The sequence below is a fragment of the Amblyomma maculatum genome, chromosome 3 (genome assembly GCF_055883805.1).
Source record: "Amblyomma maculatum isolate TAMU_Amacu chromosome 3, ASM5588380v1, whole genome shotgun sequence".
Classification (NCBI taxonomy): Eukaryota; Metazoa; Arthropoda; class Arachnida; order Ixodida; family Ixodidae; genus Amblyomma; species Amblyomma maculatum.
In genome coordinates this window covers 37,045,062-37,065,146 of record NC_139346.1, presented here as the reverse complement: position 1 = coordinate 37,065,146, position 20,085 = coordinate 37,045,062, and the positions used below count along the sequence as shown (strand labels likewise).

At 43.8% G+C, this 20,085-nt stretch overlaps 1 protein-coding gene across 1 annotated transcript; it reads right to left on the bottom strand.

Annotated features, from left to right (window-relative positions):
* Positions 1 to 11,546: 11,546 nt before the first annotated feature.
* Positions 11,547 to 15,277, bottom strand: LOC146194535 (3-beta-hydroxysteroid sulfotransferase-like). The gene is made up of 2 exons (XM_084596075.1): positions 15,186 to 15,277; positions 11,547 to 12,719 (listed from the first exon to the last, which is right to left on the bottom strand). Exon 2 carries the CDS (start codon positions 12,702 to 12,704, stop codon positions 11,745 to 11,747), a length of 960 nt encoding a protein of 319 aa, XP_084452201.1. The 5' UTR covers positions 12,705 to 12,719; positions 15,186 to 15,277; the 3' UTR covers positions 11,547 to 11,744.
* Positions 15,278 to 20,085: the final 4,808 nt, after the last annotated feature.

Genomic DNA, 20,085 nt, shown 5'->3' with positions numbered 1-20,085 from the left:
TCTAGTCTGTGCCTGGTTCAATAGCCCTGGGTTTAGATTGTCCCACCAGATTCTGCTCGCCTGTGGAGCTCATGCTGCTTGATATGTCATGCTGTCACGTGTTATATGCGTGTAGGTTTCTATATGCATTCCTGACTGTATTAACGTTTTTGCCTGTGTATCAATGTTACTTTTTAGATGTTTCCAGGATCCTGCACAAATTCCTGTGGAGCTTTGTGGATGCGTTCCCTCCTGCGCTGTAGTCTGTTCATTTCCTTCTTTGCCATTGTCATTTCCCTTCATTCACTCTCCAGGCCTTTGGGCTGCGTCGTCCAGGCCTTTGGGCTGCGGCCAGCACTACTGCTTCTTGTGCACCTTGTTTTTGTGCTTTTCGTTTCCACTTTGTTCCCCTTAAAACTGGATAGAAACTACTCCATGCACACTTGGTTGTACCTGTCTGCTTTACTGCGTAGTCCCCAAGTAGACAAGAGGGGGGGGGGGCTTTTATAATGCAGCAGTGATACATAGTGATATGCATAATATATAACAGTGATGGTCGTACCTTGTAAACTAGCAGACAGTGCTGTTTCGCCTTTGAGCAGTGTGGATGAACATATTGCTGGGTTCTTTTCTATCACAAATTGAATAAATAGATAAGTTGGCAAAGCACTACTCTTGCTCATTCATTGCAATCGTGTTTTCTTCACACATGCAGCCTTGTACTGTAGTCTCACTTCTTCACACTTGTGCAGTGTTGCATGTGCAGACAGGCTCTGTGGGATTTTCTATACAACGGGGTCCTTGCAATGGGTGTGTACAGTGACAGCCTCATTTAGGTGGACATTATAAATATACCCAGTGAGCTCAACAGGGCAAGAGAAGTACATTGCTCTGAGAGGACACATAACATGCTGTAAGGTGCTGTGTTCCAGAGTCGTGAAGCGCACTAAGCTTTCGGTCAGTCCGATATTGCTAATTAGGTACATGCTGACGCAACTGCATTAATTGCCACTTGAAAACCACATATGTGGAGTACTTAGAAGCTCTCCAGTGATTTTAGCTGGGTGTAACATAGCAGAGAGGATTATCAAGCGAAATGACAGGTAAAATTTGGCAAATTTATACTTATTCCGTAAGCTGAAAACTAAAGCCAAACGCTTCTCAATCCTGCGCAGAAATATAGCTGAGAAGAGTAATCTATTAATTTGCTGATATCCTCCCTATTAAATGTTTTTGACCAGCTTTAAGAGCTTATCTGTGTTGGAGCTCTGAAATTCCTTTTACATAATTTTGCTTTTGTTTTTATTTGGTGCTTAGGGGATTTATTACTTTCACTGTTCCGCCATGAGCCTTTCGAAGTTTGGATTTCTTTGGTTAGTTCTACAAACGCTCTAATCGTTGCCTCTCAGTCACATGTTTTGTGTTTCTTTGGTGTTGTGAAATTCAACTTAAACAACATTCAGAATCTATGTGCCTGCTTTGCGATGAACAGTAAGGAATAGTCGTCAGTATCCATAGGAAAAAGTAATCGGGACACCCTTTGAAGGAGAATTATGGCTGAAACTGGGGTAATACAGCACCTATGAAATATCGATCATTTAGCATTTGAGAGCCGCTTGTTCAGATCATTTTTGCTCAGTAATGTGTGCGTTTATGTGTTTTTCTATTCACGTAGAAGATGTCCGAGCTGTTTGGCAGCTTCGCTTGCTGATCATCTCTGCTGAGCATGCACTGTGTTTATTGGATGCCACTAACAATTTAATTTGTGCCTCCATTATCCTACACATAGTAATAAGACTACAGGTTTAACCTCCCTCATTATATGAAAATTCCAGCCGAGATAGGCTACAGGTTTAACCTCCCTCATTATATGAAAATTCCAGCCGAGATAGGCATAAATCCCCACATTAACCAAACTGTATAAACATAAGTGCGCGGCGCTAGGATACCTAGTCTAACTCAGGATACAAGAGAGTTCGAAGGCTGCAATCGGATTTCACCTCCGGTCATTTCTTAAATTTGAAGTACACGTTGCGGCGCCTGCCAACAAGGCCATGTCCTATAGTCCCGTAAAGATATATAACCGGGCGACCAGTCAATGCTCGGCCATGTCAGTTACCAACTGTTATAGCTATGCTCGTGATATTTCGCTCACAACGCCGATGTTGGACTTTCCTGGAAACGTGGACATAGAGACAAGGATGTTGATAGAGACTTGAACATTAGAGAGTTTAGCTCTAAATGCATGCGCTACGCTTGCATTAAATGCCCTCGGATCGGCACGCAGCGGTCAATGAACGAGTGAGCGACTGACCGAATGCGGCCGTGGTTGACCGGTCAGCGCTAGCGTTTAAGTAAAGGTCTCTACTAACCCTTCGCGTTGAAAGTGAATTTTGATCTCTGATATGCGCCTTTGCATGTTGAAGCGGCAGGGCTGTCACATGAGAAATTCTGTATTGAACAAGATGTCTTTTGTAGGCAGTTTAAAAGTATTACATCACGTAAGCAGTAGATTGGTGCATACCTGACTGCCATGTCTCCCTCAAATACGGTCTGAATCTTATGTATTGGCATTTTGTTCCTGGAGTCAGTAATAAACACGTGAGCTGATTAGCCATTACCAACTATTAAAGGTTCGACGAAAAATACCACAGACGAGAAAACTGCAGGGATATCAGTCTCATTTTTTAGCCCGGGCCCGCCACGTGCCCCCCTAATCATCACATTAAGTAGCCCAGCCAGGCCCGCAAACCTCGCCGAGCCATGGAAGGCTCAATCTCTCAGAAACGCACGAGGTAATGTCCTTACTGTGAGCTATACTAGTCTCCTCCTACACATATAAATAACTCGCCGACAAAAAGCTCACATGGCACTTACCCATAAATATTTTGGAGTACCCCTGAAAGTTATAACAAGGCTTGTTTTCCCGGTCAGCGTTCGAAATGTGGTCTAGTATATATGCAAAACTAAATTGAAGGAACTTGGAACTTCTAAGGTTGAAATGAAAACATTCCACAGATGCCTGTTAAGCTACTTTCACTTTCATCAGTACTTTTAAGCTATCATATTTGGACCTTGTGTTATGCAAATATTCAAGCGTCCTCGTATTAAGTGCGATGACATTTTTAAGAGCGTTAGTTCTTACTATTTACGCTTTACATTTCGCGTCAGTCCTATGTTCAAAAACGTGGTAGCGCATGTCATCATTTAGCATAGTATTAGAGTCTAGTAGTGCGTCATTACTTTCAAGTGACCGCCTTATGTAAGCTAAGATGGTGACCGAGGTGTGCCCCCAGGCGATCAGCGTGGCACGCCGCCATAGATATGACGTCCTTTTCAAGTGAAATCACGTCAGGTGGAGGAGTGACTTCTCACCCCCCAATGATAAGGTAAAGTAACTCACCTGCTTGTCTCTTGGTCATCACACAATAGCGCCTATGATGGCCCACCGCCATACCTAGAACATCATCACACTACGTGGCCACAAAAGCAAAACCACCAGGTAGCGAGCCACCATAAAAATTAAGGTGTGACGTCACCGCAGGTTTACCCTTAGCTCGCGCGTGACCGCTGCGCCAGCAGTTAACACTCAATGTGTCGTTCCGCTAGTTTTTGCCGCCCAGATGGTTGCTGAGATTGGGCAACTTAGAGCTACGATTTCTGTTCAAATTACGGTCTACTCATTTGGCGCCGAGGGTTCAAAGTAGTGGCAAACGATTTGGTACATTAGGAAGCAAAGAATTGCTGATCGAGTTGAGACTCTGCGTGTGTGAGGGCTTCGCACCGACGACGTTTGGGCCTCGAAACCCAAATGCGGTAACCTTGGGAAAGCCGTGGTGGCCGGGCTAATATTAAGGAACGGATAATACATCGTTACAGAAGACCGCCACTTTGTCAGAGACTTGCGGAATGCCGTGGTGACCGGACAAGGTGGCGCCGCAGGACGCCACTTCGTCACTTCGGGACGAAATTTTTGGCACAAAAATATTAAACCTAAGACTGAAACTTGTATATAGCGGAATCAGCTCATTGGATATAACGAAGGTGGTGACCGAAATTAGTCTAATCTGAACGACAGAGGTTATTGGAGGCATAGTCGAGACGTATCAGCTAAGGCTCCGGAAAAAGCGCGCTCACTCACATGGTGACGGACAAGGATGGGAGACCCGACCCCATATAGGGCGGCGATGTACAGTTGCCGCCATTTTTTCAAACCTCTTCAGTCAATCAGTCAATCAATCAATCAATCAATCAAAGTGATCTTTATTTGTATGCAACGAAATACATAAAGAATATTTGGACCTATAGCCGCGGGGCTAGTAGACGGTCCAGTTCAGTTCAGGCGTTCAGTCGTGTCCGACTCTTCGTGACCCTATGGACCATGTCACGCCACGCTTTCCGGTCTCTCACTATCTTCTTAACATCACATAGCTTCATCTGCAATGCCTCGAGAATGCCATCTAACCATCGCGTTCGCTGCCTACCCCTTCTCCGGCGACCCTCAACCTTTCCCAACATCAAATCTTTCTCCAGCGACTCCTCTCTTCTCATCAGATGACCAAAGTAGCTGAGCTTTAACTTTAGAATTTGACCCTCCAATGAGCAGTCAGGGTTTATGGTCGACAATATCGACTGATTTGATCTTCTGGCAGTCCAAGGAACTCTTAAGAGTCTTCGCCAGCACCACAATTCAAACGCGTCAATTCTTCGGCGGTCAGCCTTTTTCACAGTCCAACTCTCGCATCCATACATCACAACTGGAAAGACCATAGCACGGGTTATACGGATCTTGGTTGGTAGACTAATGTCTCTGCTCTTTACTAGGCGGTCAAGGCTAACCATTGCTCTCTTTCCCAGAAGCAGGCGTCTCCTAATTTCATGGCTGCAGTCTCCTTCCGAGGTAATCTTGGCGCCCAAGAATAGAAAATCTGTCACAGCTTCCACTTCTTGTCCATTGATGCTCCAGGACTTGATAGGGCAAGACGCCATGATCTTCGTCTTTTTAATGTTCAGTTTAAGCCCAAACTTCTCACTCTCTTCTTGTACGCGCATCAGAAGTCTCTTGAGTTCCACTTCACTTTCTGCCATTAAAGTGGTATCATCCGCATATCTAAGGTTGTTGATACGTTTTCCAGCAATCTTCACTCCAGCTGAAGACTCGTCCAGACCAGCCTTCCTCATGATGCACTCTGCATATAGGTTAAATAGGCAGGGCGACAGTATGCAGCCTTGCCTCACCCCTTTCTCAATCGGAAACCAATCAGTAAGACCATGCCCAGTTCTGACTGTGGCCTCTTGCCCTTCATAAAGGTTCCTGAGGAGACAGATGAGGTGAATTGGAACTCCCATCTCTTGGAGAGCTTGCCACAATCTGCTGTGATCTACGCAGTCAAACGCTTTCGCATAATCAATAAAGCATAAGTAAATGGGTTTCTGGAACTCTCTTGCTTTTTCCATGATCCAGCGAAGGTTGGCAATTTGGTCTCTAGTTCCTCTGCCCTTGCGAAACCCAGCTTGCACGTCCGGAAGCTCCCGATCCACATACTGCTGTAGCCTACCTTGCAGGATTTTTAACATCACCTTGCTAGCATGCGAAATAAGCGCGATCGTGCGGTAGTTGGAACAATCTTTGGCACTGCCTTTCTTTGGAATGGGGACGTAAACTGACCTCCTCCAATCCTGTGGCCACTGCAGGGTTGTCCAAATCTTTTGACATAATGTATGCAGTGTGTTAACAGCGTCGTGGTTGAGGTTTTGAAGCAACTCAGCTGGAATACCATCAATTCCGCTAGCTTTGTTCTTAGCAAGGCTGGCTAAGGCCCATTCAACTTCACTCTTCAGGATGCCCGGCTCGAGATCAGAAATCACAACCGTCCTATGTTGGGTTTGCACATCCGGGTCCTTCTTGTACAGTTCTTCTGTGTATTCCTGCCACCTCTTCTTTATCTCTGAGGCTTCAGTGAGGTCCTTGCCTCGTTTGTCCTTTATCACGCCCAGCTTAGCACAGAAGCTTCCTTTGATATGTTTGATTGTCTTATACAGAGCTCTTGTGTTCCTTAATTGGCTGTTGTCCTCAACTGCTTGACACTGTATGTTCAGGAAGGCATTCTTATCTCTCCTTGCTATTTTCTGAAAATCCGCATTCAGCACCTTGTATCTTTCTCTTTCCCCCATACCTTTTGCCATCCTCCTTTCCTCAGCTATTTGCAAAGCCTCTTCAGATAACCAGTTTGCTTTTTTGCATTTCTTTTGCTTTGGAACTACCTTAGTAGCAACTTCTTGTATTATATCACGAACATCAGTCCACATCTCTTCGGGCTCTTTGTCTTCTAGATCTAATTCTTGAAATCGATTCCTCACTTCCACAGCATATTCTAATGGAATCTGATCCAGATCATACCTGAAAGGCCTTCTAGTTTTCTGCGCTTTCCTCAATCGAAGCTTAATTTTGGCAACAAGAAGCTGATGATCGGTGCCACAATCGGCCCCAGGCCTTGTTTTTACTGCTTGTATAGCGCTTCTCCATCTCTGCCGGCAAATAATATAATCGATCTGATTCCTGTACAGACCGTCCGGTGAAATCCATGTGTACGGTCCAGTACAGAATAAACGTGATCAGGCAGCCGTAATGAGCACACAAACACAAAAAAAAGAATAAAACGAACAAACAAACGAACAATCAACACGCACGGAAGAAAATACGTTTCAGCAAACAATTAATAGGCGAGTAATACAAAACGCAAGCGCACAAAAAAAAAGGGGCGGGGGGATTATTATCAAGCAGAAACTTGTTCAGTTGTAAGGATATTAATTTTTCAAAAACAGTATTGATTATACTAAGCACAGATATAGGTCTGTAACTACTGGGATCATTGGGATCTCCTGTCTTGTAGACTGGCACAACTTTCGCAATCTTCAAGTTTATTGCATACTGGGAGCCAACCATCGCATGGTTAATTATGTTGCATAAGGGAGTGCAAAGAATTTCGATATTGTCTTTTAGCCCCTTCGATGGTATTCCGTCATAACCACAAGCTTTGTTTTCTCGCAGAGTTTTAATTACTGACCTCATTTCTTCTTCAGTTGTCTCCCGTAAAGCAAAGATATTATTTTTCATATAGGTCTTCCTAAGTGAGGCGTTGTTGAAGGGAAGGCATTAACCAGTTTCCTTCCGCGGTCGACGAAATTATTATTGAAGGTATTAGCCACCTCCTCTGAGATTAAGTCCGGAAGGATATGTTCTTTTTTCTTTAATTCAACAACATCGCTCACAATCCCCCATATCTTTTTGGAATTTCTTTCCTGTCTCGTAATTAGATTAGCGTAGTATTGTTTCTTTAAGTTCCTCATCATGGCGACCGATTTATTTCCGTAGCATTGAAACTGTTCCCGGCAATACCTATTCGTCCGATTGTTTTTCCACTTATGATAGTATAAATCTTTCTTTTTCAGGACTTCAAGTATCGCTTTTGTCATCCAAGGGCATATACCATGGTCGTAGTTACGCCTAATGTATGTGTAAGTGGATCGGTCAATGACGTCTGTAATTTTTCTTACCAGATACTGATATTCAATATCTATGTCGTCATCATGCATGCCTTCGAAATCGGTACACTGAAGCAGCGATCGCACTTGAGCGTAATCGATTCGGGTCGTACGTTTTTTAAATTTCTTGGAAGGATAGCGCAGAGGGTCACAGGGATAAAAAAGAAAGATGGGATTGTGGTCTGAGATGACAATGTCACACACACCGGCAAAAACATTTATGTCCTTGTTGCAAAGCACATGGTCAGTCAGAGAGACGGAGTGGTTAGTGACTCGAGTTGGCTCATCTATAACATTTGTCAAGTTAAAGGACGGTATCAGCAAGAGGTAATCACGGCAATCAACTTTCAACAAATCAATGTTAAAATCACCACAGACAATCAAAGACGATTTACCCGTCGCAAGCGATAATAGCGTAGTTTCCATTACGGAATAGAATTTGTTTAGACAAGTGCTAGGTGGGCGGTAAACAACACCTATAATGACGCCACACTTCAGTTCAATAAACAGTGTTTCAACTATACCTGCTTCATAACTAGCATTGCATTTAATGCAGTAATCGATCCCTTTGCGAACAAAAAGTGCGAGGCCGCAACCATGTGATACACTATCCCGTGGTCGCGAGAGGAAATTGTACCCATGAATTTCAATAGTTTTACCTTGCTTTTCGATGGAGGCGAAAAGCAATGCGCTTGTGTGCTGTGCGATATCAGTGCACATTAAAGAACCCCAGGTGGTCGAAATTTCCAGAGTCCTCCACTACGGCGTCTCTCATAGCCTGAGTTGCTTTGGGACGTTAAACCCTACAAACCAAACCAAACCAAACCTTGCTTGAGCCATGTCTCTGTCAGCGCAATAACATCAAAACGATACGAGACATGTGACAGATAAGTAACCAAATGATCGAGGTTTTTCCTAGCACTCCGGATGTTGCAGTGTAACACAGATACCTGACTGCACCCAAGCCATATGTTTTCGATTTGAACAGAAGTGTAAGTCATTCAAAGATAAAGCGATTACAGAGTAGCTAATTTTTACTGTACCTGGGCGAGGTCAGCCATTCGCGTCACCTGCAGTACGTGCGAGTTGTCTGTCTTGCGCATCAAGATTTTACATTCTATGACCAGGCATACTTCCAACCCTTCTCTTTTTTTGCCTTCAGAGCGTGGCCCAACAGCACCTTCTTTGCCGGGCACAAATGCTCGTTTACATAGACTGATGAACTCTTTACTTCTGAGCTGTTGAAACGCAGGTGAAATGTGTTTAGTCTTTATTTTTTGGCAGCTTTCAGCATTTTGTATCTAGCGGTATGGGAATGAAATTTAACCACCACATTTGACTCTTTGTTTGTTCATCGATGGCACTCGGTGAACGACATCAATGTCACTCTCACTGATTTCAATTTGCAAATGGCGGGATATATCTGTCAAAGTAGCGACAAGGTTTCCACCCTGAACTACAGGAAGCCCCTTGATTTCCAGATTACTTCTCCTACTATACTGCTGCAAGTCAGTCACCTTTTCTTCACGTCTTCTAGTTCTTTCAAGAGGCGATCGTTGTCTCTTATTTCTACGCTTGCAGCTTTCACATTTTTCAGTTCCTTTTTCATTTCAACTATTTCTGCCTTAAGCTCCTCAAAACTTCTGGTAATGAAATCCATGGGTTTCTGCACTGGCTCAAGCTCATCTTCAATTGCCTTTTTATATCATGTACAGACGGACGGAGCAGTCCAAGAGCCGCTATATAGCAACAAGTACCTTAAGTAAAAGAAGGCTCACACACGTACCTGCACAGAATGAAGCAGGCAGTTAGTTGCAGCTCAACGTTACAGCGTACTGGACTGCTATGGAATGGTGCTGAGGATGGGCTAGACAGTGGCTTTTATAGCCTTCCTGTGACGTCGATGCCCCTTCGAGCTGCGCAAGCGCAGCTGACTGGCGGACGATAAAGTGTCGCCGACGGCCCTTCAACAGCCCAACAGCAAAGCGCAGGCACAGCTGGTATCTGGCAGACGCAGCACGTGGACGCTCGATGTAGGCAGTAGGCAGGATTTCAGGCGATGGCTTGAGGATTTTTTTCGATGACAGGCTTCACAGAATGAAGCAGGCAGTTAGTTGCAGCTCAACATCACGGCGTCCTGGACTGCTCCGGAATGGTATCATCGTTAATAATGTAAAGTAAAATTCAAAAAAAAAATATTTTTAAACATGAAACAAACAATTTTTAACGTTCTTCAGTAGAACCCATGACAAGGGGTGGTTGCAATCTTGTATTGACCAGAATTTCGCGAGCTTAATTCCTGGCCGGACTGGTTCGCTTTCATCAAATACAAAAAGCAAAAATGCTCGTCTGCGTCCCACCTACAAGGTAACAACAACGCAGCTACATGCTTTCTGCCCCATTAGAAATGGGTCACGGGGGCCACGATCGAACCGCACACAATATTCAGTAGCCAAGCGCCTTAACCACAGCAAAAAAAAAAAAAAAGAGAAAAACACAGTACGAGCAAAATTAACTAAATGGCCCAATATACCACAAGTATTTTTGTCACCGCGCACCACGGCTTCACTCTACCTTTCTGAAAAAATGTATCGCCCCAAGTGTAGCTCTCTCTGTCAGCGTGAATCGCAAGCCGGGCATCGACGCCGTGTATACGGCCCTAGCCCGGTCTATGCCCACCCAGGTAAGGATCAGTGAAACCGCTTATGCACCTCTGCTGCTTAGCCAGTTCATTTTTCAGGGGAAGACTAGGTTAGGCATCATTCAACAGCCCTAAGCTGGTCTCATACTCCTAGAATACATTTTATTTTTATCAGCTCGGTTGAGTCAAATAGGGTCGCGAGACAGGGAATTTTCTAATACCGAAATCTGAATTCTTTCAGCCAGCAGAAATATATGTTTCACAAAGGAGTATTCTGGAAAATATTAAAAGGTGCTCTTAAGGCTTCCTAGGTGTTGTATTGCGAACACATTGCGAGTCCTCTTATGCCGCATCGTGGATTCGCCCGAAAACACGCTGGCAGACATTCGCCGCACTCAGCTCGACGGCTTGTGAGTATATGGCATATATACTCAGGTGAAATGAAGGATTAGTGCAAACTTCACAAGACGACGATGTTCATCGCATAGCGCAAGTGTGTTGAAGGTACAACTCGATGAAGACGACGATGTTTATTGCACAGCACGAGAGTGTGTTGCAGTTTTACATGAGACGTGATCGGCTGCGGAGGTGGTATTCAGCTCTCATGCCTAGGCCAGGGATGCGGATCTGTTCATTCTCGCATAGGTTCGAAGCTTTTTTAATGCTAGCTTTTTTTTTCTAATGATAGTTCGCGCAGACACACTGTGCGCAAAGTTACTAAACACGCCACGATTGAAACAAGAAGCGCTGTGACACAAAAACCTACACGTCTAACAAGCGAAATTGAAATGTGAGTTCAATTTCAAGAACAACACTTTGACTCATGAGGGAAATAAATAAGAGGAAATAAGGGACGAACTAAGGGGAATAATACTAGTACGAGAAATTTACGGAATAATTTATAACAGCATGCACCTTTGGACAAAAGCAATAAAGTATTAAAAAATAACAATAAAAATTACGTTAACATCACACAGATATTCTCCCTTTCACATTCTTTAAACATTTTGTGTTTTAATACGACGCCGGTTATGTGCTTCTAAGCGCTCAATGATGCGATGGCATTAGGCGCCGCACTGATAAAATTGCACTGCCCGATATAAGAACTGTCACTGCTCAGAAAAGAAATATTTAGTGTGCATCTTTGACGCTGGTAGTTGCCTGTCACCTTTAATGGAGAGCACTTCGCCTCCCCACCAAAAATGACCACCATGACTCTCCACTTATCTGCATTGGGTTGGTGCTGCCCTCACCACACGCCCCAGATGACACGTAGAGATGCTTATTGTGCACAGAGTATTATAGCCGTCTGGCGACATAATTCTGAAAGCAGAGACAAAGCTCAATTCAAAGGTATTAAAAACTTTTTATTGCTCTCGGACAGCGTATGTATAAGTTATTCGCATGTTCTTAGGCATTCTGATACGTTACATTGTTCGCAGAAAAGTGTGTATATTCTTGACTGGCACTCTTCTCTGCAAAACATCCTCCTACAAAATGACTTTTTAGTAGAGCAATACATTAGCGTCGGATTCCCTGTGACGCCTTGAAGAGTACATTTTTGCTGTGTCGGTAGGCTCTAGCACCCATCAGACAAAAGTTGCAAGGTCTCTTCTCTTACGTCTCTCCAAAGATTCATGAAAGACGAAGACTTCTCGGCTTCACGAATCCTTGTCTCCATTCGTCGCAGGAGTTCCGGTGTAAAGTACTCTTTCCAGCCTCCAACTTTCGCAGATCTCACAAACGCGTATCGATTTCCGTCTCCCTCGTAACCTTCTTTGCAGGTTACCTTCCGCCGGGAAAGCAAATCATTCCACTGAGGATTCGCATTTTCAACAAGATTGAGGACAACCACACTTCGCATGTACTCGGGACTTGAGCAGTCCAGCAGCTGGCCGAGCAGCTTTTCATCCTTTTCTAATGCCTCGCCGTACTGATTTCCCAAGAAGTGCGCCAGCTTTAATATCCCATTGCGGGTGTCTTTTTTCAAATCCTCGTAAGTGATAAAGAATACGTTTGGCTCCTCACGCAGCGCGTACCCGGAGGCCACGTGTTCGAAGTAGTCTCCGTAACCGAAACTGCCACTGACAAAAACATCCAGAAACTCTGGAAAAGTGCCGTCTTGGAACTCGAACAGACTGAGGTTGCTGGCCATCTTGTAGAAGGAAACGCACACATCCCAGGGATTGCGGGCAACATAGATGTACTTCCCTTCTTCAGTCAGCAAGTCTCTAGTTAAAGGAAGGTGCGTCGAAAATGTTCTCAAGGGAAGAGTCGATTTCCACTCCTTGGTATCCATGTACTCTAAAAAGCGCCACTCTCTGGCAAGTTCGTCATACGTAGTAACGGGTTCCCCCTCTCTTAAGATGAGCTGCGTGATGTACTGAACCCAGTGTGTTCCACTCTTTGGAAACGTGTGCTGCATGACATCGCCCTTTCTCGCTCTGAACTTAAGAACTTCTCGCAAGATCTTTGGGTCTATGTTCAAGCATCTTGGTACCCCGTCTATAATTTGATACTTAGGCGCCCGACGCTGCATACTTTTGAAGGGACTCTGAAAAAACAAAAAAGGGCAGGAGTAAGTCATTATAAAGCCTCTGACCGCTGTGGACAGTAACGGAATCAATTAAATATCAGAGCAGCATTTTCTTTCATTCTATTTCTACGGTAAGTGAAGGTGATGGTTTAAGACGTGCACAATGAGACTTACAGACACCGCAGTTAAGAGTGGCAGATTGATTTCAACGTATAGAGTTTATTAACGTTTGGTATATTGCATTGCTAAGAGTATTTTTGCATATAAACTTCATCCAAATGCGGCTGCCGAATTTTCGGAGAAGTTTTACTTTTAAGACATCGAAAGTTTCTAGAGGTTTTTTCAAAATTCTTTTCATTTCATTTCATTTCATTTCTTTTCAGTATTTTTACCTGCAGTGTTTCCGAATACAAAAAGCTCCCTTATGGGATGCTTATTTTCCTGTGAAATTAGGTAGCATGTAGGTCACGTTATTTCCTTAATTGAAATAACTATAAGATGTTTATTCAAAAGTACTAAAGGTAAAAATCGCTTATGATGTGAGTTAATAAGACGACAAACTTTAGATCAGTGGCAAGCAGAGAAAGCTGCAACAAAGCATCATCTTATGGCATTTATTACCATATTGTTTGCGCATCACGAATAGAAGATAACCTTCGCGCTCGTATGTGGTACGTAATAAAAAGAGGAACAAATTTTATGCTAGTTCCTTTTTCTTGTATAACCTCTGTAGCCGCAAAATACTAAGCAATCCCTCCGATGGTCAGTATCTCTCAGCTGTAGAAAAAACGTTGATTCTTGTAAAAGCGCTTTGTGTTTTTAGAGCAAACATTGAAATTAAAAATTGGAAAGACAACATTGTAATAGTAATAATAATAAATATTAATATATTATAAATAATAATAATTGGTTCACAGGAAGGGAAAGGCTCAATATGCCATATTTGCTTCTGTGGACACCTGCAGCCCCGCTGGGGTGGCGCAGTGGTAAGACGCCCGACTACTGTGCCGGAGTTCCCGGGTTCGAAACCGACCTCGGCGGCTGCGTTTCGATGGAGGCGAAACGAAGTGGCGTCCGTGTGCTGTGCGATGTCAGCGCACGTTAAAGATCCTCAGGTGGTCGAAATTACTCCGCAGCCCTCCACTACGGCTCCCCCTTCTCTCTTTCCACTTTCAGTCCCACCTTCCTCCCTTCCCTTACGGCGCGGTTCAGGTGTCCACAGAGCAAGTGTGACAGATACTGCGCCTTTCCCTTCGCGTGAACCAACCAACCAACCAACACCTGCACCGCGCCGTAAGAGAAGAGAGGAAGGTGGGAGTGAAAGTAGAAAGAGAATGAAGAGGAGTAGTGGATGGCTACGGAGTGTTTCGACCACCTGGGGATCTTTAACGTGCGCTGAGCGCTGACATCGCAAAAACGCGGACTCCTCTTCGTTTCGCTTCCATGAAAACGGAGCCGCCGCGGTCGGGATCGAACCCGAGTATTCCGGCACAGTAGTAAAACATCAATAATTAGAAAGACAGTGATAAGGAGACTTCCATTCTTTGCACAATTGCCCAAGTGCACTACACGTGAAAAGACTACAACTTGCAACTACTGTTTGTCTCTATGTTACTTACTTATCGACTTTATCTTACTATACGAGTTGTTTGCATGCTTCGTTCCTAATACTGGACAGCAAGCGCTTGCACCTGCAAACAAAGATCTCATGATCGTGTGCGACCAGCGATATGTCGGAATCTATCAGTGGTATGCCGGAACACTAGCGTCATGCATATCAGCATGGCACTAATGTGTGACATACTGCGACTGCCTCCATTCAATATCTTTGTTGAGCCAAAGTTAATCACATGCGGACCAGAAATGATGTTTTGTGCTAGCTGCCATTCCATATGCCGGAAAACAGAGCAGCCATACTTTTAATGCGGCGTCCGGTGCCTGAAATGCTTTTAACATCGTATCTGACCGAACTCAAAGATAAATGCTATAAGCGCTCCTACGGCTGCTACAGGCTTTGGCACGTACCCAGAAGCGGAGCTTGAATGTAGTGCAAGCTAGAAGCAAACGTCTTAGCCTCTGAATAGCGCCATTTCTGATGTCAGAAATTTCTCAGGATGCCACAGACAGCAGAACCGTTTGAATGCATCCCTAGAGGAAACAGAGAAAGAGTAATTATTTTTTTTTCTCATCCAATTATGCTAGGGGTTTACAAAAAACGAGTGAACACTGCGTAGAAGCTGCAATGTTTGGAGCACGTTTTCGGGCTACAGAGCAACTCGGCCATTTTGAGTCGGGGTTTACTCACCTGCCAGCGGTGATTATAGTTGCGAAAATAAAAACGAAAAAATTTGTGACAAAATATTGAACAGATTAGCAGAACAATCCTTGCACATGGAATTTAAAAAATATAAGTAGAACGCATGCGAATAATAAAAGCCTTCTCCTGCTTACGCAAATTATAATTGTGAATAAACCAACTCTCACATGGGGGGTTTCTTGCAGCAATTTTGCGGGAGGTCGATTCGCTTTTCCGCGACGCTATGGGCGGAAATCGCTGGGCTGAAGTTCTATTGTACCCAACTCTCCTCGTTCACAGAGATTATATCCACAAGCGCCAAAATCGGAAATCCGGAGTGCGAGAGCTTGGCGCAAGATCTCTGACGCGTGCTTTCGCGTCAACACCCTGTACTTGATCTTTGGACATAGACAAACGACATATCTCAGCTGAGATATAATCTCCGATAGCACTACATTCTCATGCCAGTCTTTTGCAGAAAGTGAACAGTGGCCCTCATTGTTAATTTTTCGCGCATTTTGTTGCTCTCACCTCAAAATAACGCTATCATGCAAACACGTTCACAAAATCGGAATAAGAATGTCTTCTTTCGCACGACTTGACACATAATTCTACAAAAATAAAACACGTTTTAACTTTCTGCGCGCTATGAAGTGAAGACTGGCAGCCATCACTTAGAGGCAGCATACGTACTATAACAACAACCACCAGAATTGTGTGGCAACTAGGGCTGCCGTACTCGTGCTGCGCGGCAGCCTTGTACTGTGAAGTAGGGATAACGTGTCTACTTTGAAACGCGTAGGTTTTAGGGACGTTCACAGTGCTGGGCCAACCAATCTTCCATTTAGTGATATTTGTTTGCTCAGACACTACACCGCTTTTAAAGCAACGCAGACTGTCTCGGTACGGCGCCGATAGACCATTTTCCGCCAAAAGGAACATGTAACGTGTTTCTGTTAAAACATCGATAAAAAGCCAGATTGTGCTCGGTCTGGTGCTACGGCGACGGAATATTTATCACGCGTGCTTGGTGAACCCCAAATGGTGAAATGGAGGACTTAAATGATCCATTAAAGTATAGCATGTCACGGGCTGAGAATAAATTAACACTGAAACGCTAATCAGCAATGTAAGATCAACAACATACACCCACAGGTACAGCCAGCACAAAGCGAATAAAGGCAAGTTCAGTCTGGACCTCCCTTGCATTTTTGTTTCTGCTGTACAGATTCATTTATTGCAGATAGGTTTACCATTATAGATTGTTTACCTCACAAACAGAACCGCTTGGCTAACTGTGCGAAAATGCTCACAATGATTCACACCTTGCTTGCATGCGAAAACCTAGACAAACTGAAAAAGTAAAGCAATAGACAAAAATTTATCCAACATAATTTTCTAGAAACTAGAAGCCACCGCTGTAAGCTCAACGCAGTTTATAAATTCATAAAAAGAACTGTTACATGGTATGTGTAACATTTAAAAAAGACTAGTCAATTAGCAGAACATTCGCTTTTCTATCCCAGTGTTGGCGCATGAAAGCATGTCGTAATGCGCCATACAACAAGTGCAACACTACACATGCTTCAATATTCCTATTTCAGTCTGCTAGAACTAACACATTTTTGTTTTAATTTTTCAGTTTGTTTTTCTGGTTCTCCTCATGAGCACTCCTATCTCACGTAACAGATACCAGATGAGATGGACGGGCACAGCCGCCGTTTTGTGTGACGTAATAACTTCATGTGTCTTCGCAGAATTGGCAAGGACTTCTCACTTGGACAGCACTTCCGAGGTTCCTGTTACCTCATTGGAACCATTGGATCTGTGCCCGGACAAGCTATTATTGTTCCATGCAGTAACGCTTGCAAGGTATGGTTAATGTAGGGATTCATATCCGCGTCGGGTGGTGTACATATAATTGGTATATTATCACTGTATGCAGAGGAGTAACTGCTACGCAAAATCGAAACGGAAGTTAAAACGCAGGTACAACTGCCCATAATGGGCATTTCATTTAACCTCGCTATATCACCAGTCGTTTTTGTAATTGTAGGGTAATAAAATAATTTATTTCACCCTTACAGATGGTTAAATACGATCGGAGGTTAGGAATTACCACGAAGGATGAAAATCATACGAGCTGTATTTATGCGCTAAGGATATGCAATGCTAACAAGCACACCAAGTCACAGGTTTACGATTGTAGAGAAAACGGGACCAATCAAACAAGAACCAGGAACATCTCGCCGGGCAAGCACAAAAAGTGAAATTTGAAGGGGTAAGTACTTTCTGGTTAAATGATCACCGTTAGAGGTTAAATTGACTTGTTCAGGCGCAACATGTTAGTTGGTGTAATTAAGAGATGATGGATGAATAGAAGGTTTGTATCTGCATGATGAGCTTGAAATTGCAAGCACTGCTCAGTGGCCGGAACACACGCCAAGGCTGTGTGAGGTAGAATACATGGCCATTAGCTGCGAGAATAATAATAAGATTGATTATCGCAAGTGTCCTCCGCTTCAAAAAATCAGTTAATTTGCGCTCTGCAAGAATTTCTGCTGCAGTTGCTTATAATGAGCCATGCTGCCCGATTGCTTTCGGCTGATATCCAGTAGCTTAGGCATTTTCGGGAGGGTTACTTCATAGGAAGTGACATTTTTGTAGCGGAAGCTCAGCTACTCCATATAAAGCGCAGCATTTCTAATCTCAATAACCTTTAGAACAGACCACGGACCATCCGATAACAGTCACTAGACTAGCAGCTTCTGTAATTTTAAACAGATGTGTAGGAAAAGAAAGGTGTTAGGCAAGGAGACACAATCTCCCCAGTACTATTCACAGCTTGCTTAGAGGAAGTGTTCAGAGACTTGGAATGGGAGCAGTTAGGGATAAGGGTAGATGGAGAATACCTCAGTAAACTGCGATTTGCTGATGACATTGCCTTGCTAAGCAACTCGGGTGATGAACTGCAAATAATGGTTGATGACCTACACTGGAAAAGTAGAAAGGTAGGCTTGAAAATCAATATGCAGAAGACTAAGGTAATGTTCAACAGCCTCGGGAAGGAACAGCAGTTTACATTAGGTAGCGAAGTACTGGAAGTAGTACGCGAATATGTCGACTTAGGACAAGTAGTAACCGCAGATCCGGACCATGAAAAGGTAATAACAAGAAGAATAAGATTGGGATGGAGCGCATTTGGCAAGCACTCACAGATTATGACTAGCAGCTTACCGGTATCGCTCAAGGGGAAAGTATACAACAGTTGCATCTTACCTATACTCATCCATGGGGCTAAAACGTGGAGGCTAACCAAAAGGGTTCTGCTCAAGTTGACGACGACCTAGAGGGCTATGGAACGAAAAATGGTAGGGGTAACATTAAGAGATAGGAAGCGTGCAGAGTGGATCAGAGAAATAACTCAAGTTACCGACAGTCTAGTGGAAATTAAGAAGAATAAATGGGCATGGGCAGGACATGTAGTGCGAAGAGAGGATAACCGATGGTCGCTTAGGGTAACAAACTGGTTTCTAAGGGAAGGAAAGCTTAGCAGGGGGCGGCAGGAAGTTAGGGGGGCGGATGAGGGTAAGAAGTTCGCAGGGGTCAAGTGGATGCAGCTAGCACAGAACCGGGTTAACTGGAAAAATATGGGAGTGGCCTTCGCTCTGCAGTGGGTATAGTCAGGCTGATGATGATGATGATGATGATGATGGGAATGAACGGCGCAGTACCTGTCTTACCTCTCCGTGGATATCTGGAAACTTGCCGTAAGAGAATGGAAGAAGTGGGTGAAAGAAAGGTGAATGGGATGGTGTATGAGGTCTCCAAAAGGATTTCGACCATCTAGGAATCTAATATGCACCGACATCGCACAGCTCAGGGATGGATGATGCTGCGTTTCGCCTCCATCGAAGCGCGGCCGCGGAACAACTGCTGCGGAACAATTTCGTCCCGGCAGTGTGGCGCTAAATTTATAAAACAGCATAGTATATAGTTCCTTCATGAATATCTTTCAAGCGACGAGAATGTAGATTCACTTTTTTTTTCATATCTTTTGCTACATCATTTCGCTGCCTTATTCACATTATTCTTACAGTAAATAAATTCCTGCTTTCCTTTTTCTTTCCTCGTAATCCAAGCGATGCTCTTTTGAACCAATGAATTTAAGTTTCCAGCAAATAAGCTAATAGAAAGCATACACTTGTTTACGGATAAGCAAGTAACTTCACGACCGAACGCCCCACGGCTGCACTGGAATGTGGCCGCACGGCCCGCCTCTGTCGGTTGTGTACTTTCCAGTTCCAATGAATGTAACAAAAAGCATTCAATTTTTGAACGTACGGGCATTTGTTTAAGCTACACTATAGACCATGCTGCATCTACCTTGAGCGCTAGCTAGCTCCACATTTTCGCCTTTTCACCATTGTCCTGGCCTCACTCACAAGGTACCTTTTTGTTTAGGACCTGGTATAGTGAATGAGAGTAGACATTTTGTTACACTTTTACGCATGCGCACAAATATTGTATTGAACAGTATAATTGATTAACTCCTAAAAATTTAATTATTAGACCTCGTACATTTTATTACACGCCGCAAATGGCTGTCTGTTGCTGGTATTTTGCACGAAGGCAAAACAATGTGGCTGATGTTTAGCATATTCTGTGCACGTTTCTCTAGGAGTAGAGTATTCATTTTTATTTATCTCTAATTATTGATGCCCGCAGAAGAAATGAATAGCTGTACGTTTTTCACATAGGCCTGCAAAAATGTGCCATCGAGGTGTATTCGTACATTTGAAGCCCTCGACACATCGAGTACACCTTTTGACTTCCGTTATACAGATTAGAAATAAATGAAAAAATCTGCTGCTGGTATGATACTCAGTTTCACTGTATGTGGGTGCGCTCCGCGGTCCATTAGCTGAGGGACATTGAGATCATTGCTGCCATTGTTGTTTGTGGATGCCGACATGAATATTCTTCGGGGATGTTCAGGAATGTGGGTACGATTTAGAGGAATCGAAATACTGATCCCTTGGTTAGGTGTTCGGTGATTGTTTGTATTTAACCAGGTGTGGGATGAAA

Coding starts and splice junctions, on each gene's coding strand:
- LOC146194535 (XM_084596075.1), bottom strand. CDS start 12,704: ATGCAGCGTCGGGCGCCTAAGTATCAAATTATAGACGGGGTACCAAGA.